Below are 22,082 nucleotides of genomic sequence, written 5' to 3'. Positions count from 1 at the left end.
ACAACTGAGATTTATACTGGCCGATTCACAGTAAGTTGGGGGTAAAATATTTCAATGTTGTAAACTAGTTTTCTGTATAAGGTGGGAGAATCATTTTTTATGTAAGATGGCTTGAAACCCTACCTCAGTCGGAATGTATATTGTACTGCAACCATATCGCTATGGATTCAAGCCAGCTTACCAAACAAAAAAACGCCAAGGGCGCACTACACTTTATTATTGCACTCCTCTTTTCTTTTCTTTTTTTAAATTCTAAAATTAGGAGTTAAAAACATAAGGTTCTCAAAATGCTATCAACACCCAATCAATAAAGTATTAAACAAGGTGAGTGCCATTATAAAAAAAATGTGCATATCATATCCTAAGATAATTAACCATGAAACGTATCCAGTTTGCAAGTCTGCTCACCTTCGCAACCAGTAATTCAGCATCTGCATCGCTTCTGGATCTGCCACCAGTGGAAGTAAAACATACAAATGCTATTGCTACCAAGGACGGATATAGATAGAAACGATTAGTGACTTACTTTGGAATATCCAACCCAAGGTTGCCAGAGCGGGAATCGAAAGCGGGAATCAAAACGGGAATCGAAAGCGGGAATCGAAGGCTCCAAGGAAAAAATCCTACTCAAGGTTGCCAGAGCGGGAATCGAAAGCAGGAATCGAAACGGGAATCGAAGGCTCCCAGGGAAGAATCCTGCTTCCATGATCCAACCCATCTGGGTTTTGAGGATGAATTTATTCTTGTTCCTACTTCTTTTGAATCCTATGGAACTGAAATCAACTAGGATTTAATTTGATTTTGTGTAAAATTGATTTTTTTTTTTTGGGACGGAATTCTAAGGATTAGGCTTCGGTGATATTGAAAATGGCAGTAGTGCTATGGATTGTGTCTCGAAAAGGACACTCTCCAGGGAAAAAAGGATTGTATAGAACATGAATCCATGAGGATTAAATTGATTTTTTTGATGTTGGGACCGAATGCTAAGAATTAGCCTTCGGTGCTATTGAAAATGGCAGTAGTGGTGTGGATTGTGTGTCAAAAATGACACTTTCTGGGGAAAGTAGTTGTATGGATTGTGTCAAAAATGACACTTTATAGAGAAAGTAGAGGTATGGATTGTGTGTCGAAAATGACACTTTCTGGGGAAAGGATTGTATGGAACATGAATCCATGAGGATTAAATTGATTTTTTGATGTTGGGACCGAATTCTAAGAATTAGGATTCGGTGCTATTGAAAATGGTAGTAGTGGTAGGGATTGTGTGTCAAAAATGACACTTTCTGGGAAAGTAGTGGTATGGACTTTGTGCCGAAAATGACACTATCTAGGGAAAAGGGGACTGTGTAGAACATGAATCCATGAGGATTAAATTGATTTTTTGATGTTGGGACTGAATTCTAAGAATTAGGCTTCGGTGCTAATGGCAGTTTTGGTATGGATTGAGTTTTTTGGATCTAGGGATTCATGATCAAGGTTTTAAGTTTAAACTAAATTTATTCGTAAATTTTTCTGATTTAATTCACGATCTGGTGCTTCAATTTTAGTGAAGTTTCTTGATCTAATTATCTTGGTCATTGTCTGAATTTCTTGCTTAGTTCTACTAGTTGGGTTTTATGGGGTTTTGGTTTGATTTGGTGTATAGAACCGGAATGTATGAGGCTTTAAGTTAAATTTTTGAGGTTGGGACTAAGCTAAGAATTAGGATTCGGGCAGCATTAGGATGGATTGTGCTTTGAAAATGGTAGTTTCTAGGGGAACATGATTGGCTATTTAGGTTGATATTATATAATAATTTATTGATTATTATATAACAACCATTGTCAGCCCTCATTGTCAGCCCCTCCTGACGCAAATTCAAATTGCTGGCTCCATCCTTGATTGCCACTGAAGAACTGATTTTGTTGGCAGTGAGCACCTGGCTCACTTGTAGTATCAACAACCAAATCTTTCCGGCAGGAGGAATCTTCAAAGGATGAATGTTCATCTTCATTATTGAACACTCCATCCAAGAATTCAGTGATAGACTGAACAGAAGAAGTATCCTGATCAACTCTGCCATCCTGAAAAATTCCCATCTGTTGGACCTTCATACTGTAATCATAAAAGGGAGAATCACATGAGGATGTCCAAGCCCCATATGCATCTGAGAAACCTGGGGGATCTAATGGCTCAAAGGCTGGGTCATAGAACATCCCAAAAGCTTGCAGAGGTGGATTCACCTGTGGTAAAATAAAATATTAAAATGCAAGAAAAAACATGCTTTAGTTTGAATTTCAAATGCTCTCTAGTAATGCAATCATAAGATGGAAATGCGAGCAAACATGCACAGACCCAACTGCAAAATGTAAGAAAAAATTAATGTCGAAAACTAATGAGGCACAGCTAATTCTAATGACTGAATTGCAAAAAGTCTAGAGAAATTAACGTTCAACAATTGTCAGGTACACCTAGGGTTGCAACACGGGTCGGGTGGGTCGGGTTTCCCAATGCCCTACCCCACCCGAGAACCTACCTTGGGTCGGGTTTTTTATTTAACCGGGATTCATAAACCGGCCCTACCCGAGATAGTTTCTAGGGTCGGGTCCGGTTTTTTAACATTCTCGATGCATGCACCATAAATCCACCGTGAAGACTGTATTAACACTAAGAAAATATATCAATTGGGGACATTTTAAGTGACACTTTCTTTTTCTTTTTCTCTTTTAGAAGACAAAACAGAAAGTCCATTTTTCCTTGCTTGAGAACAAGTGTTACGGTTTTGAAAATTGTTACACAAAGGCTAATAGTTCTGATAACTGTTAAACGGTTATGAAAACTGCATTAGAAGTACTAGAAGTTGGTATTCCAAAACTGAGAGAATAATCGGTTTTAACCTTTACAAGGCTGCTGTTTTCAAAACCGTCCTTGGGATACAAAACAAGGGTTTAAAACCCCTTTTGTTTTTATAAAAGTGTCGTTATCAAAACTAGCAAGGGTGTTTTTAAGACATTAGAGTTGCAACTCGGGTCGGGGGGGGGGGGGGGGAGGTTGGGTTTTCCAAAACCCTACCCTACCATACAAAATATCTTGGGTCGGTCCGGGCAGGGGTTTTTTTATTAAAACTCCGAGATTCCTAAACCCGGCCCAAGATTTTTTTCGGGTAAGGTCGATGCAGGTAGGGTAAAACCCGACCCAAGTTGCAATCCTAGGTACACCCAATTCTCATGCCTCTATCTCCACAGATGACATAGGGATGAAAAAATTGGTAAAAACTGAAAAATATCAAGGAATTTCTCTTCACATCTGCAGATCTCCTCACCTCTCTTGCCACTACTTCAGCCGTGTAATATTCTACACCAGAAGCCATATAATTATCATACTGGATGTGCTCAGGCATTGAAGGAAAAGAACTGCCGTTACCAGCCTTATCAGAAAGCCATCCCTCAATATTCACCGGTTGGTTTTCTATAGGCTCAAACAGTGGCTCGAAGAACATCCCAAAAGCTTGCAGCAGTGGATCCACCTGAAGTAAAATGAAATATTGAAAAGCAAGAACAAACATGCTTTAGTTTGAATTTCATTTGTACGTGCTCAAGCAATGCAATAAAAAAATGAAAATGCATGCAAATATGCTCAGACTCAACAGCAAAATGTTAATAGAAATGAATGTTGAAGCATTATGTTCTCAACAGCAAAAAGTCTACAGAAATTAATGTTGAACAATTATCAGTCAATCGGCAAAGCTTCGCAGCCCAAATTGAAAACGTACGCATGCACGTATGTACGTATGTGCGTACACACACGTGTACGCACGTACGCATGTACATACGTACGTGAGTACATGCGTGCGTGACAAGGTAAGTGAGTAGGTAAGTAGTGCATATGCCTTGGTTCCATAGATGACTTAGGGATGAAAAATGGTAAACACTGAAAAAAAAAAAAAAGGAATTTCTCTTTAACATCTGCAGATCTCCTCACCTCTGTTGCTGCTAATTCAGCCTCTTGATCTTCTATATCAGAGGCCATACAATTATTATACTGGACGTCATCTGGGATTGAAGGATAAGAAGTGCCGTTATCTGCCTTATCAGCAAGCAACATCTCACTATTCACTAGTTGCTTTGCTGGCTCAAACGTTGGCTCATAGAACATATCAAAATCTTGCAGCAGTGTATCAACCTGAAGTAAAATAAAATATTGAAAAGAAAGAATAAACATACTTTAGCTTGAATATCATTCTCATGTAATCAAGCAGTGCAATAAAAAATTGGTAATGCAAGCAAACATGGTCGGACTCAACGGCAAAATGTTAACAGAAATTAATGTTTAAAACTTGCAAGGCACACCCAATTTTAATGACTCAATTGCAATAAGTTTATGGAAATCAACGTTGAGCAACTGTCAGGTACAGCCAATGCTCATGCATCTATCTTGTTTCCATGGATGACTTTTAGATGAAAAATGGTAAACACTAAAAAAAAGAAGGAATTTCTCTTAACATCTACAAATCTACTCACCTCTGTTGCTACTACTTCAGACTTGTGATCTTCTACATCAGAAGCCATACAATTATTATGCTGGACATTTTCTGACATTGAAGGATAAGAAGTGCCGTTATTTGCCTTATCAGCAAGCAGCATCTCAATATTAACTGGATGCTTAATTGACACAGGCAAGGGTTGTGGCTTTTCTTGCATATGTAAGACCGGAATTCCCTGCTTTAATGTCGTTTCAAACTGCATAAAAGCATCGCCTGCATTTTGAGTCTCCTCAGGAGAAGGCATGCCAGTGGTGGTGGGGGATAAGTCACTCCGCTCTCCCTTATCAACGTCTGAATCTCCATCCATCTCATCACATTTTGAATTGCCAATATCCTTATCCGGATTCTTCTTGAATAGGCGACAGAGAACAAAACCACCCTGCAAAAAGGGAGAACGAATAAAAGCCTGTAGGATAGTGAAACAGTAATGAAATCTAGAAATCAGAACCTCAACAATAGTAAATACAGAACACAGAGAGAGTTCCACAGAATGGAGATAAGAAAGTAAAAACATAAATAATCATATGGAAAGCAACATCCCGGGATTCTATTTGACATTTCAGATAGTTAAATATTTTTATTCATGATTAAATTTCTGCATTGAAGATTTTAAGTTCAAAAAGACAAAACAGGTGCTTTTACAAAGTAGGGAGATCCTAGATTGGAAAGAATACCAAGAACATATGATTTTTTTGGTAGGCAAACCAGGATCGAACCTGTGACCTCAAGGTTGAGATACAAAGCCTCAACCACTGAGCAGCAGGCCCAATCCCCCAAGAACAGATGCTTTTTGGAATTAGTATGACATAAGCTATGTTGTTGTTGCTAGATTTCCTCCGTTCAATTAATTCTGATCTTCAAAGAACTCATGTCCATCGTTCTTGGAGTTTCTGAAGTTTCACCCATCAATTAGAAAAATGAGAAGAGAAGATTCAGCACTTTCCAAACAAGGATTAAAGTGAAATTTATGTCTCTTAACGCATCTGTTAGAGGGAAGCAAAGAAGGATTTTCTAAAAGCTGACCTCGTTCCCCAAAAAGATGGAACCAAACAGTTAAATCCCGATAACAAGCTAACTTAGGACGAACCCAGGTGGGCAATTCTGAAAGATCTTTACCTACTTTCACTCTTGAATAATACAAATACAATGGAAAAAGACGAGCAACATAGATTAGCCTCACCTGCCCACCATCCCAGAAATCACAACAAATTTCCAAAAAGACCCCTACTTCAAAGCATCAAAGCACAAGATTCAAATTTTCTTGAAAAAGAAAAATGAAATCACAAGAAATCCTACTTCACATCCCAGAAATCACAAGAAATTTCCAAAAAGACCCCTACTTCAAAGCATCAAAGCACAAGATTCAAATTTTCTTGAAAAAGAAAAATGAAATCACAAGAAATCCTCACCTGCCCACCATCATTTTTACCAGCCAGCTTCTTTTTAGTAACCCGATACTCGTGTATAATCCACCTAGTCCCCTTGCCATCTGGAGCGCGCCCTATATGGAAAACAAGGGTTTTCTTCTTCCCAATCAAGCTGGTATCAGGTGACCAGAGTTTGATTGAACGATCCTTTCCCGTTGACTTCCACTGCCCAGCCTCTGTTGCCCTGTTAAAACGGTGGCCCTTTGCATACTTCCTATCGAGAGGGGAGAAGAAGAACCATACCTGATCCTTTGTTTCAATCAATGATTTGCCTACACATCATCAAAAGCAAAAATAATAAGTACAATTTTGCATAAAATTAAATTAACATGAGCCCATGATGAGAATTCCAATAAAATCACAAATTTTCTAGGCAAATTTTTTTGCTTCCATATTTTAGAGGGAAATAATATGATTTTTGTGATTTTGAGGGATTTTAACATAAATTGAAGGTGCCTCTATATAAAAATTGAACAAGGTTGGTTCAAATTGTATTTTTTTGTGAGTAGAAAAAATTTCTGCAATCCAAACAGGGCCTAAATGGGGAACAATATATGCAATGAAAAATCGAATAAAATCACAAATTTTGTAAAGAAAACCCATTATTTTAGAAAACCCAAATCGAAAAAGAAAAAAATAATCTAAAATGAGTGAGAGATTGAAGAAAAAACGCATACTTGGTAGATCCCATGGTTCGAATTTGCAAACATCTACTACAGGAAATTCGACTTCTGATTTCAGCCCTTGGATCTTCCTTTGAAGGTAGTAATTCACAAGCTCTTCGTCAAAAGGACGAAAATCTAAACCCGTTGGTAGATGTGTTGTTGTCAAAACAGCCATATTTTTTTCAAAACCCAAAACCCTCTCAAACCCTAAAACAAGCCAAAAAAGAGAACCAGAGAATGATTAAACCGAAACCCTCGAACAAAATTAAAAAAGAAGCACACAAAACCAAGAAAAACACCAAGAACCCTTCTCACCAAAAATCGAAAAACAAAAAATCTCACCTTCAGGAGCAGAAATTTAAGAGAAATGGAGAGGGGAAAGTAACTAAGTAAGTTTCTGTTTAAATAGATCATGGACCCTGATAAGAAAAAGAAAAAGGGATTATTCCCACTATGTAAAGGGAAATTACGCAAAGGAGGAGTTGCAGTGATTTGACAAATCCAAGGCATGAGCAGAAATGAAAGTGGAGAAGTGTAATGTGTTGAAATCAAGGGGTTCTTTTGGGAATTTAATGAGGTCCAACTGTCTAAGTGGAAAGATTGTACGAATGGCCAATGAGAAGATGGAAGGCATGAGAAAATTCGTCATCGGGAATTTACGGGGGCCAGTATGGAGATAAAAAGGCTGACATGAAGTACAGTGTAGAGATGTGATGTATTTCTGTGGATTCCATCTTCTTTCTTCCACCAACAACCGAATGTTCGGCTCGGCTCGTTTACAGCCCTAGGTGTATATGTATTTTTTACTTTTGAAAAATGATAAATTAGAAAGTTGTGTATTCTTTTACATGTTCTTTTGAACTAGTATAGGCACTAAATATAAGGGTACAACTCGGGTCGGGTTGGGACGGGTTGACACTGACCCGACCCGAGGAATCCTTTTTCCCAACCCAACCTCGACCCGACTCGTTTTCCAACCTAACAAGGTTCAACCCGAACCGGACCAAGGAACCCTTTTTCCCAACCCAAACCCCACCCGACCCAACTAGGGTTTTTAAGAGTAAAAAATATCAAATTTCATTAAAAAAAAATTTGGATTTCACTCTGGTCAGGTTGCCCAAACCTTTAACCCGAACCCAACCAACGTTGAGAAAACTCAACCCGAACGCGAACCCGATCTGACCTGACATTTTTTTCAAGTTGAACCCGACCCGAGTTGCAACCCTAACTAAATCTGATAAGTGGATGGAGAGTTATTACTATTTTAGTAGACTGTGCTGGTGGATTCTTAGACTAGGTCAAGTTAGTGAGTTTCAAAATTTATGTTATGTAAGTCCCTCACTAGTTATGGGAAGAGATTGAACAAATTTTCTCCTGGAGTTTTTTGGGAATTTATTGATTGCTGAAATCATTTCCCTTGTAATGAGATGGAATCCCTTTATTAGAAAAGAAACCCCACTTCATGAAAAAGAAAGCGCTACATCATCTTTCTACCAATGCCATAGGTTAGCTTGCGCTCCAAGCAACATCATATAGTCAAAGACAAAAGGGATTCCATCATCTATATAGTGAGAATTTACATGATGCCCCACCTAGCCATTTATATTTTGACGGTCGGGCATCATATAAAAAACTCATATAAAATCTATATATAAAAGGGTAAAGATATATTCGCCCCCTTTTCTTCCCTAGGCTACTCCTTTTGTATAGGGATGACAATTTCAACCATGAAAATGGGGATCCGCCCTGCCCCGGCGGGGATTCCCCAATTTGGGCGGGGATTTAAAAAATCCACGGAGCAGGGACAGTGCGGGGATGGGAATGGAGCTGGGCCGCCTAGGCCCTATTTCAATATGCAAGGCATTATAAATACCATCTTATTTCAGTACTGGTGATTTCTTTTTGGATACTGATATTGGCACTACAATATTTTGATAAGTGCACAAGCACAGCTTGTCTTTTCTTCTTCATGGCATTAAAAAGCTTTTTTTGGTAGTGTGCGGGGTGGGCAGGGCGGGGATGGGGAATTTTCATTCTGGCGGACGGGGACGATGAATCCAACATCCGGCCCCGCCCTATTGCCAGCCCTACTTTTGTAGTGTTAGCAGTCATAAACACTCTAGAAGTCGGGATGCAACTCGGGTACCCAAGCTGAGATAGCATTCCCTCAACCCAAACCTAACCCAACCCAACCCGAGCCAATGTTTGAGGATGGTCAACCCTAACCCAATCCATTCAACCCTAATCCGGTTGGTTCAAGTTCACCTTGGGCCAAAGAGAAAATACAATAACCCAAAGAAAATCAAGATAAAAAATTAGAGGACAAAAGTCAGGTTCAGGCCGGGCCGGGTTGTCAAGGCCTCGACCCTAACCCAACCCAAAATTAAATTGGGTTAGCTTTCCCAAACGTAACCCAACCCAACCCAACCCAAGCCAAAATCAGGTTGAACAGGTCGGGTTTGGGCTGAGCCCAACCCAAGTTGCACCCCTAACTAGGGGTGCAACTCGGGCGGGCTCAACCGGAACCCAGCGGGTTCAACCCGGGAAAAACTCGGGTTGGGTTTTCTCAACCCGGGTTGAGTTCGGGTCGGGTTCGGGTTGAGGGCTTGGGCAACCCGACCCGAGTTCAACCCGAAATTTTTAATAATTTTTTTAGTTTTTAAGCTTAAAATTTCGGGTTGGGTCGGGTTGAACTCGGGTTGGGTTGGGTTCTGGTTGGCAAAAATGGTCGGGTCGGGTCGGATTGAACCTCGTCGGGTTCAGGTTGAGTACATGGTTGCTCGGGTTGGGTTCGGGTTGAGGCCAACCGGAACCCGACCCGCCCGAGTTGCACCCCTACTGGCCCTAACTAAAGGGGGCTGACCCAGGGAAGAAAAGACATGGAACATGTATGTCGTCATCAGGACCATTGATTCGGTGGGTGAGTACCACTGTACCAGCTTGTACGGGAGAATTGCCTCCCACTCCTAATTTGTAAGGTGGGCCCGAAGGTTCATCTCTACACTTACCAAAAGAATAAACATTGCAAACTTTTCCACAGGAATACAGGATATCCAAAATAAGGCCAAGTATTAAGGGAATAGTTTAGACCAATCAGAGGTGGGAGCCAACATGCCATAAAGATCCTCATAGTAGGTTGCTTCCAACTGAAGCATTCCTCTTCATGCAAGAAAATCAGTTCTGTTAAGACAGGATCAGTTGGGTTCGACAGATGAATCGAATTGTGTTGTTTTACTGTATTCTTATTACTGGTGTCTAGTATGCCCGATCCAGCTCTCTTTGATATTTTGTAATGCAGGATGGGACTCTGGTCCCTAATGCTATTCCACAATCAATGAAATATGTAAAATTTCCAAAAAATAAATAAAAACTTGTCCAAGTTGTGCCCAATTTCATTGAGATGCATCAATCCACTTGTTGATCCTATGTTAAACTCATGTCTTTTATCCTAGAACCAGTAATGTTTATGGTTCACGTAACAAATGGGATCAAAATCCTTGTATAGTTTTGGCTGTGACACCTAGAATTCCAGCTCCTTCAGGCTTAATGCATTCAAGTATTGCTACTCCGAAGCCCGAACTCACGAAACCTTGCTCTCATAGGTGGCTGTTTTGATTCTACAACTGCTTTGGATCTTCAATTGCTACATTTAATTTCTTCAACTCCAGATTGAGTTAGAGCATCACTTTGGATCTCTGGTAACAGATGCGGCTGGAGAACAAAGTCTGGTTGTTTTTGGACTGCATTAATTTCTTCAACTCCAGATAGATTTAGAGCATCACTTTTACAATGTCTCAGAGTTGGGTCTCATTTGGAGCTCTACGGCTGCAAGAAGCAACCTTTCATGGCAATTGAAACTCTTCGTAAACCAACGAATTGTATTAGCTAAAATCTTTTTGAATGATTAGTTCTCTAAAATTATTGAACAAATCCGAGTCTGCAGCAAAGGTTTTTTTTTTTCGAGAATAGGTAACATATTCATTAAGTTTTAGCAAAAATACATAAGCTACAAGTGACGAGGGAGACAAGATGTCGCCCCACGCAGTTACAATCCATGTTGTACCCATAGAATCCCCTCAACATCAAATATCCTAAAGTTCATGACCTATAGAACTACGCTATACAACAGATATCCCAAATTCATGGCCTTCACTTCCGTACCTGGTTTCAAACCTCCCTCTTCATTTGCTGATCGCAGCTATGAGAGAATTGAGGACGGAGTTAAAGGGTAATGACATCTGCTTCAATAAGAAAGAATCATACATTAATAAGGTGTTACTATAAAATGAAATGTGAATGGAAACAACTGAGATTTATACTAGATTCATACATTAGTACAGAGTTACTATGAGTGAAATGTGAAGGGAAAAGCAACAACTGAAATTTATACTGGCTGATAAACAATAAGTTTTCTGGGGAAAATATTTCAAAGTTGTAAACTAGATTTCTGCATCTACCATTCAAAAAATAATAATAATTTTCTGTATAAGGTGGGAGAATCATTTTTTAGGTAAAATGGTTTGAGCCCCTATCTCAGTTGGACAGTGCATTGTATTGCAACCATAAGGCTATGGACTCAAACCACCTTACCTTAAAAAAACAGTCAAGGGCATGCTACACTTTATTGTTGCACTCTTTTTTTCATTTTAAACTCTCAAACTTCGCAGTTAAAAACATACGTGTCTCAAAATGCTATCACAACCCAATAAAAAAAGTGTTATAAAACATGAGTGTCATTATAAAAAAAAGGTGTGGATACCATATCCTAAGATAATTAACCAGGAAACTTATCCAGTTTACAAGTCTGCTCACCTTTGCAACCTGTAATTCAGCATCTTCATCGCTTCTGGATCTGCCACCAGTGGAAGTAAAACATACATATGCTATTGCCACCAAGGACAGATATATATAGAAACGATTAGTGACTTTGGAATATCGAACCCATCTGGGTTTTTGAGGATGAATTTATTTTTGTTCCTACTTTTCAATCCTATGGAACTGGAATCAACTAGGATTTGGTTTGATTTCATATACAGAACATGAGTCCATGAGGATTAAATTGATTTTTTGGGACTGAATTCTAGGAATAAGGCTTCGTTGCTATTGAAAATGGCAGTAGTGGTATGGATTGTGTCTCGAAAATGACACTTTCTGGTGAAAAAAGGATTGTATAGAACATTGTATAGAAAATGACACTTAATTTTGATTCTTTTTCTTGAAAGGTAAACTGATTTTTTGATGTTGGGGCCGAATTCTAAGAACTAGGCATCGGTGCTATTGAAAATGGCAGTAGTGGTAGGGATTGTGTGTCGAAAATGACACTTTCCGGGAAAAAAAGGATGGTACATAACATGAATCCATGAGGATTTAATTGATTTTTTTTTATGTTGGGACCAAATTTAAGATTTAGGCTTCGGTGCTATTGAAACGGCAATAGTGGTATGGATTGTGTGTTGAAAATGACACTTTCTAGGGAAAGTAGTGGTATGGGGTATGGACTTTGTGTCGAAAATGACACTTTCTAGGGAAAAGGGGATTGTGTAGAACATGAATCCATGAGGATTAAATTGATTTTTTGATGTTGGGACCGAATTCTAAGAACTAGGCTTCGGTGCTATTGAAAATGGCAGTAGTGGTATGGATTGAGTTTTTTGGGTCTAGGGTTTCATGATCAGGATTTTGAGTTTAAGCTAAATTTATTCGTGAATTTTTCTGATTGAATTCATGATCTAAGGTCATTGTCTGAATTTCTTGCTTATTTCTACTAGTTGGCTTTTGGTTTGATTTGGTGTATAGAACCGCAATGTAAGAGGCTTACGTTAAATTTTTGAGGTTGGGACTAAGCTAAGATTTAGAAATTTTTGAGGTTGGGACTAAGCTAAGAATTAGGATTCGGGCAACATTAGGAAGGATTGTGTTTTGAAAATGGCAGTTTCTAGGGGAAAATGATTGGCTATTTAGGTTGATATTATAACAACCATTGTTGCCACTCATTGTCAGCCCCTCCTGACGCAAATTCAAATTCCTGGCTCCGTCCTTGATCGCCACTGACGAACTGATTTCGTTGCCGGTGAACTCCTGGCTTATTTATAGTGTTAACCCAGGAGGAATCTTCTAAGGATGAATGTCCATCTTCATTATTGAACAGATGAACTCTGCCATGTTGAAAATTTTCTATCTGTTGACCCACCATACTGTAACCATAAAATGGAGAATCACACGAGAATATCCGAGCCCAATCTGCATCCAAGTAATCTTGGATATCTAGTGGCTCAGACGCTGGCTCATTGAACATCCCTATAGCTTGACGCTGCGGATCCACCTGAAGAAAAATAAAATACAAGAACAAACATGCTTTAGTTTGAATTTCATTCTCATGTACTCAAGCAGTGTTTGAATTTCATTCTCATGTACTCAAGCAGTGCAATAAAAAGCTGGAAATGCAAGCAAACATACTCGGACTCAACTGCAAAATGTTAACAGAAATTAATCTTGAAAAATTATAAGGCACGCCCAATTCTAATGTGACGCAGTGGATCAAACAGAAAATAGTCACCGAAGCATATGATCTCAAATATGCCTTAGAATCCACTAGGGAAGAAGAATAATCCTAGAATCCACTAGGAAAAACTAATCCTAGTGTCCTATGTCATAATGACTCAATGACAATATGTTGCAGAAAATAACGTTGAACAATTGTCAGGTACACCCAATTGTCATGCATCTATCTTGTTCCCATATATGAGTTACAGATTGAAAATGGTAAAAAGTGAAAATTATTAAGGAATTTCTCTTAACATCGACAGATCTACTCACCTCTGTTGCTACTACTTCAGCCTCATGAACTTTTACATCAGAAGACATACAATTATTATCCTGGACGTCTTCTGGGATTGAAGGATCAGAAGTGCCGTTATCCGCCTTATCAGCAAGCAACTTCTCCATATTCACTAGTTGCTTTCCAATTGGCCCAAAGGTTGGCTCATAGAACATCTCAAAATCTTGCAGCAGTGTATCAACCTGAAGTAAATTAAAATATTGAAAAGCAAGAATAAACATGCATTAGTTTGAATATCATTCTTGTGTAATCAAGCAGTGCAATAAAAGTTTGAATATCTCCTCACCTCTATTGCTGCTACTTCAGACTCCTGATCTTCTACATCAGAAGCCACATAATTACTAGATTGGATATCTTCCGGCATTGAAGGGTTAGAAGTGCCTTTAACTGCCTTATCAGCAAGCAACACCTCAATATTAATTGGTTGCTTAGCAATTGACCCAGGCTTTTCTTGCATATCTAAGACTGGAATTCCTTGATTTAATGTTGTTTTAAACTGCTCAACAGCATCATCTGCATTCTGTGTCTCCACAGGAGAAGACATGGTGGTGGTGGGCGTGGGGGGAGATAAGTCACTCCACTCTACCATATCAAAGTTTGAATCTCCATTGTTCGCATCCACATCACAGTTTGAATTGCCACTATTCTCATCCGGGTTTTTGTTGAATAGGCGACAGAGAACAAAAGAACCCTGCAAAAAACAGAGAACGAATAAAGGCATGTGGATTAATGAAGCGATCATGAAATATAGAAATCAAAACCTAAACAATAGTAAATACAGAACACAAAGTGAGTCCATAGAATTGGGATAAAAAAGTAATAACATAATTAATCAGATGGAAAGCGAGATCCAGGGATTCTATTAAATAGTTCAGATAGTTAAATATTTTTATTCATATTCAAATTTCTGCACTGGAGATTTTAAGTACAAAAAGATGAAACAAGCTTTGACAAAGTAGGGAGATCCTAGGTTGGAGAGAATACCAAGAACAAACGATTTTTTTCGTATGTAAGCCAGGATCAAACTTGCGACCTCAAGGTTGAGATACAAAGCCTCAACCATTGAATTACACGCCCAATCCCCCAAGAACTGATGCTTTTTGTAATTAATATGACATAAGCTATGTTGGTGTTGCTAGATTTCCTCTGCTCAATTAATTCTGATCTTCAAAGAACTCAAGGACATTTTTCTTGGAGTTTTTGAAGTTTCACGCAACAATTGGAAAAATGAGAACAGACTATTCAGCACTTTCCAAACAAGGATTAAAGTGAAATTTATGTCTCTTAATGCATGTGTTAGAGGGAACCAAACAAGGTTTTTCTAAAAAATGACCTCGTTCCCAGAAAAAGATCGAACCAAACAGTTAAATCTGGATATCAAGCTAACTTAGGACAAACCAGGTGGGAATCCTAAAGATCTTGACCTACTTTCACAAGTAAGAAGCACCACATGTCCTTGAATATTGTTAGAAGGTGTATTGCATAGCCTAAGGGCATAGTGGTCTTTGTATGTTCTCTTTATATATAAATACTAAAGTAAGGGGGAGTAAACCCTAACTTCTTCCTTCTCTCTAATCTCTTCTCCTCTCAACATGGTATCAGAGCCCTAGGGGTTTTTGTGCCCTAGGGACCATTGGAGGAGCTCCCCTTCTCCTTCTTCTCTCCTCCCTCCCTCCATCACGCTCCTCCTTTTTCTCCTTCTTCTCGCCCACCCTTCCCACTCGCCCCAGCCAAATTTTTTTTTTTCCCGCCCCTGCTCCTCCTCCTCCCTCGCTCTCTCTCTCTCTTCCACCCCCATCTCTTCCTCTTTCTTCCCATTTTCACCCTTCCCTTCCTTTTCCTCATTAAAATCCTCATTTTTCCCTACTAATCCCATTTCCTATCCCTCATGAAACCTTAAATCCCTAACCCTCCAACCCTAAGTTCTAACCCTCTTCCTCTCTATGGTCTAAATTTCTTCCGCCCCTCTTTTCTTCTTCGCTCCGCGACTCCGACCTTTGATTTTCTCCATTTATGCCCTAGAGGCCCTATTATGTCCTTTTTTTTTCCTCTCCTTCGTCGGAGTCGCGCCACATTCTCTCACCACACATAGTGATCTCTTTATGCCCTAGAGGCCTTCTCATTTCTCTTGTCCCTTACTTTGACATCGTGTGTTGTCTATTTTGCCTTCGTTCCTTCTATGGATCCTCCTATTGTAGACAATCCCTCTCTCGGGCAAACCTCTTCTTCTTCTACCCCTATTTCCCATTCATCGGGTGATGCCTCCTTCCTCCCGATGACCACGGTTAAGCTTGATGGTTCTAATTACATGAATTGGAAAGTGGCGGTGGAAGTTTATCTCATTGCCAAAAGGAAGGTCCACACCATACGTCGTGACCCTCCTAGGCTTTGGATCCCACTTATGAGCAGTGGGAAACGGATGATGCTCATATCCGTAGTTTACTCTAACAGAGTATGATCCCACAGATTTCAGGGACTATGATGCAGCTTCCGACTGCAAAGAGGATTTGGGATCATACTGCGGTTATGTTTTCAGGCGTTGGTAACCTCTCCCGTATTAGTGTCACATATTCTGCGTTGATGCATCTTCGGCGTGGTGACACCCCTCTTTCTACATACTATGGTCAGTTCGTCTCTCACTCTCAGCAGCTTGACATTTTTCTGCCCTTGACGACAGACTTAGCCGTCGCCGCTCTGCAGCGGGATCAGCTTCGCGTTGTTCAGTTTCTCGAGACCTTGGGCCCCGAGTTTATGTTTTTTCGCCACCAGATTTATGGTTCTGGCGCTATGCCTTCCCTCGAGGAGGTCTATCAGCGGGCACAACAGTGTCTAGGTGAGCCTCTCTTACTCCTGCTGTTTTTTATGGTCATGCTACCGCGGCATATGCAGTAGGAGATCGTCCTGCCCGTGGTGGTGGGATGTTTGGCCGAGGCCGTGGCCGTGACTCTAGTCGTGGCAGACGTACCATGGGTACGGATTTATCTAGTGGCAGGGGATATGGTGGCCGACCTCGTCCATATTGTACACATTGCCGGCGCGAGGGCCACCGTGATGAGACCTGTTATGTGCTACATCCTGAGCGTCGTCCCCCGCCGCCATCTCAGTTCGGGCGATCAGCACACCTTTCTACTCTGGACGACTCTGATCCTCGAGCATCTTCCTCCGGCTCCAGCCCAGCTGTACCGTCTTTCACTCAGGCCGACTATGATGAGCTCCAGCGCCTACGCTTGGCCGCCCATCCTCCCAGTGCTGGCTTTGCACAGCCAGGTAGCACTCCTGCCTCTCTTCTCAGTAGCTCAAGCTCCTGGATCATTGATTTGGGAGCCTCGAACCATGTGACAGGTACTCTATCATCACTTAGGTCTTTTCACCCTCTTTCCTCTCAGTCTATGACCCTCGCTGATGGTCGTACTACTCCCATTTCTGGTACAGGGAGTACCTCTCCCTACCCTGGTCTTACCCTCTCCTCTGTGCTTTGTGTTCCCCAGTCTCCCTTTAACTTACTTTCAGTCAGTCAGCTCACTAAATATCTTAACTGCTATGTCTCATTTTATCCATCTTATTGCTTATTACAGGATCTTGCGATTGGGAGGACGATAGGTAAAGGACGTGAGGTAGATGGGTTGTATCGTCTGGATAAAGGTCCCCCCGTACCAATTTACACAGTTCTGTCGACGCCTACCAGTGGTACTGCCGCCTTGGTCATCCATGCATTGAGCGCTTACGGCGCACCTCTATAGTTTCTGTTTCTATTCAGTCTTTTCAGTGCGAGGCCTGTGAACTTGGAAAACACCACCGTGTGTCTTTTTCCTCTAGGCTTGTTAGTCGGGCCTCGCACCCTTTTGCTTTAGTGCACTCTGATGTATGGGGTCCCCTGAGAACTCCTATTTTTGGATATAGATATTTTGTTGTTTTCATTGATGACTATTCTCGCATGACTTGGCTGTATTTGCTTCACGATCGTTCTGAGGTTTTCTCTGCTTTTCGTACTTTTCATTCTGAGGTTACAAATCAGTTTGATTGTACCCTCAAATGCTTGCGCACAGATAATGCTAGAGAATATTTCTCCACTACCCATGGGTTCCAAGATTTTCTTTCCAGTCGGGGTACTCTCCACCAGTCTTCCTGTGCTTACACCTCTCAGCAGAATGGTGTGGCTGAAAGGAAGATGTGCTCTTTACTTGATGGGGCTCGCTGCTCTCTTCTTATTCAGATGCGAGTTCCCAAGAGCTATTGGGGTGATGCTGTTCTTACTGCATGCCACCTTGCCAACCGGCTTCCATCCTCGGTTCTTGGTGGCTCTTCCCTCTTTGATGTGTTATACCCTGGTCATGACCCCTTTCCTATCACCCCTAGGGTCTTTGGGTGTGTGTGTTTTGTTCACCACCTTGGTCCTGGCTTTGATAAGCTGGACCCTTGGGCTGAACGATGCATCTTTCTTGGGTACTCCCGTACCCAGAAAGGTTATCACTGTTACAGCCCTCGCCTGCGTCGGTCCTTTGTGTCTGCCGATGTCACATTCTTCGAGTCTGAGTCCTACTTTGTATCTTCTCATGAGACTCCTTCCACAGGTCCTGACTCGGACCTTCCTCTTCTCCTCCCCACCCTTCAGGCTCCTCTCCTCTCCCCTCCTGTATTAGTTCCTAAAACTATTACTGTTTGTGATCCCTCCTCTTCACTACCGGCTCCTGAGGCTACTGAGGCTCCTCCTCCCGCTCCTCCGCAGACATATCCTCGTCGGCCGAGATCTACAGCTCATCCTCGTCGACCGAGATCTACAGCTCATCCTCCTCCGCCTGCGCCATCGTCCTTGCAGCCGGAGATCACACCCCCCACATCTCAGGTACCTATCTCTCCTACTCCTACTTCAGATTCTCCCATTGCTTCTCGTACTCGTTCTCACAGTACTGCTCACCCGATTTCCTCTGTTATTTCATATGATTCTCTCACCCCGATGTTTCGGAGTTTTGTTTCCTCTTTGTCCTCTGTTTCTTTGCCACAGTCTTTACCAGCTGCACTTGATCATTTGGGATGGCGTGCGGCCATGGATCTTGAGATGGAGGCCCTCCAGGCCAATAAGACATGGGAGTTAGTTCCTCTTCCTCCTGGGGCTCGACCAGTTGGTTGTCGCTGGGTTTATGCTGTCAAACACTTACCTGACGGTATTATTGAGCGCCTTAAGGCGCGGTTGGTGGCAAAAGGCTATACTCAGACCTTTGGTGTTGATTATTTAGAGACTTTTTCGCCGGTCACTAAGATTCCGTCTGTTCGTGTTCTTCTATCTCTTGCAGTTACACATGACTGGCCTCTGCATCAGTTAGATGTCAAGAATGCCTTTTTACATGGTGAGCTTACTGAGAAGGTGTATATGGAGCAACCTCCTGGGTATGTTGCTCAGGGGGTGATGTCCTCCTCAGTATGTCGGTTGCGGAAGTCTATATACGGTCTCAAGCAGTCTCCTAGAGCCTGGTTTGGACGATTCAGTGATGCTATCATGCACTATGGCATGAAGCAATGTGCAGTTGATCACTCCGTCTTCAGTTCTCATTCCACTACTGGTTGTGTGCTATTGATAGTATATGTCGATGACATCATCATTACAGGCAGTGATTCATAGGGGATACGCAGGTTGAAAACCTTCTTGCAGAACGAGTTTTCAACCAAAGATTTGGATCGTCTCAGATACTTTCTAGGCATTGAGGTTGCATATTCTACTAGAGGTCTCTCCCTCTCACAGAGGAAATATGTACTAGATCTTCTTAAGGAGACAGGTCACCTTGGAGTGAAACCTGCGTCTGCTCCCATGGACCCAAATGGGAAACTTCTTCCAGAAGAAGGAGATTTATTAGATGACCCTGGCAGATATAGGAGGCTGGTGGGTAAGCTCATATATCTTACAGTCACTCGTCCGGATATATCATTTGTTGTTGGCTCAGTCAGCCAACATATGAGCTCACCCCGTACTTCTCACTGGGCAGCAGTGATTCAGATTCTTCGCTACTTGAAAGAAGCACCAGGGAAAGGACTCGTATTCAAGAAGCATGGTCATACCCGGGTAGAAGGCTTCTGTGATGCAGATTGGACAGGATCTCCAGCAGATAGGAGATCTACCACTGGATATTGCACCTTTGTTGGTGGCAATCTAGTGTCGTGGAAAAGTAAGAAGCATGACATAGTCTCCAAGTCGAGTGCCGAATCAGAGTATCGTGCTATGTCTCATACCAGTGGGGAGCTTATTTGGTTACGTTCTCTCATTTCAGAGATTGGTTTCTCTTTATCTGCTCCAGCTCAGCTGTATTGTGACAATCAAGTTGCAATTCATATAGCTACCAATCCAATCTTTCATGAGAGAACCAAGCATATAGAGGTTGATTGCCACTTCATTCGCCAAAGGATACACAGAGGCGAGATTCATGTTTCTTTCACGAGATCTGCTAATCAGTTAGCAGATGTGTTTACAAAGCCTTTAAGCTATACAAAATTAAGTGACATATGTAACAAGCTTGGAATGTACAATATATACATTCCAGCTTGAGGGGGAGTGTTAGAAGGTGTATTGCATAGCCTAAGGGCATAGTGGTCTTTGTATGTTCTCTTTATATATAAATACTAAAGTAAGGGGGAGTAAACCTTAACTTCTTCCTTTTCTCTCTAATCTCTTCTCCTCTCAACAAATATTATAAATACAATGGAAAAGATCTGCAACAAGATTTGCTTGAACTAAAATTTTCAACAATTGAAATGAAGATCCACCATGAAGCCCAATTAGAGGTTTTTTTTTTTTTTGAATGTCTAGCTCAATTAGAGTTAACAACCGTCAAAGCACAAGATTCGATTATCATCGGAAAAAATGAAAACACAAGGCAATTCTCACCTGCCCACCATCATCTTTACCATCCAGCTCATTTTTAGTAGCCCTATACTCGTGTATTATCCAACTAGTCGCCTTGCCGTTTGGAGCGCGTCCTTTGTGGAAAACAAGACTTTTCTTCTTCCCAATCACACCCAGTCCAGCTGACCGGGATTTAGATTTCAGTCCAGCTGACCGGGATTTAGATTTCACTCTATCTGACCGGGATTTGATTTCACGATCTGGGCCCGTTGCTTTCCAGTACCCAGCCTCCGTTGCCCTGTTAGAACGGTGACCATTTGGATACTTTCTATTGCAAGGGGAGAAGAAGAACCATTCCAGATCATTTGTTGGAATCAGCGATTTGCCTACAAAGCGTTAAAACAAAAAATAAGTAATAATTTGACGTTAAATTACATTAACCAGCGAACAGAATACACTATGAGAATTGCAATAAAACCACAACTATTTTTAAGGAAGGCCCATTACCAATTTGGTCCGAAATATTTCAGTTTCGCTTTGGACCCAAACCGAAAGTACATTGAATCCCAAAAATACAGGATTTTACCCATTGAAATTACCGAAATTTCATTTTTCACCCTTATTTACAAAATTTCCACCAAAAATTTTAAAAATTACCACCAAAAATTAAAGATTTCCACTGTCCACTGAAATTTATACATTTCGATGGAATTTTTTTTTAAAAAAAAATTATCATTGTTTTACATGATTTCAGCTGAAATTTCGGCCCAAACCAATTTTGGTTTAGGTGGTGGCCGAAACCGACATTTAAATCCTTGTCCATTACTTTAGAAAACCCAAATCAATAAAGCCCGGTTTGGATTGTTGGAATTTTCTAAAAGAGTCTAGGAAGGAAAAGCTTTTCAAGAATTTCTTCTTCTTTTTTTTTTTTTTCTATTATTTGATTATACTTGTAAAAACATAAACTTGAACCCATGCTATTTAAGTTTTATTCAGAGGGATATTCAATATATGATGACATCTATCAAAATAAGCCATGCCCATATCATTTCCCTCAATATCTAGAAAACAAAACAAATCCTACAAAATTCCCAGAAATAGTTTTCTTGCAATCCAAACACATACCTGGTAGATCCCACGGCTCGCATTTGCATACGTCTACTTCGGCAATCATTTCCTCCTTTGATTTCAACCCTTGGTTCTTCGGGTTAAGGTAGCCATTCACAAGCTCTTGATCCGTTGGATGAAATCTATATCCCAACGGTAGATTTCCTATTTGCAAAACAGCCATATTTTTTCCAAAATCCAAAACCCTCCCAAACCCTATAACACAAATGACCAAACAAAAACCCATTAACAAAATAAACAAGAACAACAACAAGAAACCTTCTCAAAAATCGAAAAACAAAAAAAATCTCACCTTTGATCTTAACTCTAATAGCATAAATTTCTGAGGGGGAAGTTTGTTAGCTTGGTATCTGTTTAAATAGATCATGAACTCAAAAAAAAGGGTTCAATCTAATGGAAAATGAATAGTTGCAGTGATTTGACACATCCAAGGCATAGCCCTGTGAATCTATAATACCCAAGTGCAAAAGACAGTTTTGAAGTGTAATATATTAACATCAGGGGGTTATTTTCGGAATTTAGAAGGTCTAAATGGAAAGAAAAGAGATTAGTGTACGAACAACCAATGAAACGATGACAGTGAAAAGTGAAGGTATTTCTGTGGATTCAAATCTTTTTATTCTTTCTTTCCTTAACATTTAAGGCTCTGTTGTTTGGTTGCAGTTAGTCA

At 40.7% G+C, this 22,082-nt stretch overlaps 2 protein-coding genes across 2 annotated transcripts; both read right to left on the bottom strand.

Annotated features, from left to right (window-relative positions):
- Positions 1-408: 408 nt before the first annotated feature.
- On the bottom strand, positions 409-7,356 carry LOC143875993 (NAC domain-containing protein 14-like). Its single transcript, XM_077377583.1, has 7 exons — positions 6,957-7,356; positions 6,627-6,821; positions 5,932-6,221; positions 4,500-4,901; positions 3,961-4,161; positions 3,302-3,505; positions 409-2,222 (listed from the first exon to the last, which is right to left on the bottom strand). The coding sequence occupies exons 2-7, from the start codon at positions 6,787-6,789 to the stop codon at positions 1,824-1,826; spliced, it is 1,659 nt and encodes a 552-aa protein (XP_077233698.1). The 5' UTR covers positions 6,790-6,821; positions 6,957-7,356; the 3' UTR covers positions 409-1,823.
- Positions 7,357-10,552: 3,196 nt separating this feature from the next.
- LOC143875989 (uncharacterized) lies at positions 10,553-21,851 on the bottom strand. The gene is made up of 8 exons (XM_077377571.1): positions 21,705-21,851; positions 21,410-21,607; positions 20,327-20,670; positions 13,739-14,143; positions 13,431-13,634; positions 12,481-12,936; positions 11,427-12,446; positions 10,553-10,852 (listed from the first exon to the last, which is right to left on the bottom strand). The coding sequence occupies exons 2-6, from the start codon at positions 21,573-21,575 to the stop codon at positions 12,583-12,585; spliced, it is 1,473 nt and encodes a 490-aa protein (XP_077233686.1). The 5' UTR covers positions 21,576-21,607; positions 21,705-21,851; the 3' UTR covers positions 10,553-10,852; positions 11,427-12,446; positions 12,481-12,582.
- Between the last annotated feature and the right edge of the window lie 231 nt (positions 21,852-22,082).

This window comes from Tasmannia lanceolata, unplaced genomic scaffold (assembly GCF_043159265.1).
Source record: "Tasmannia lanceolata isolate RefF3 unplaced genomic scaffold, GAP_Taslan_0.1 ptg000002l, whole genome shotgun sequence".
Lineage (NCBI taxonomy): Eukaryota > Viridiplantae > Streptophyta > Magnoliopsida > Canellales > Winteraceae > Tasmannia > Tasmannia lanceolata.
This window is presented reverse-complemented; position numbering and strand designations above follow the sequence as displayed.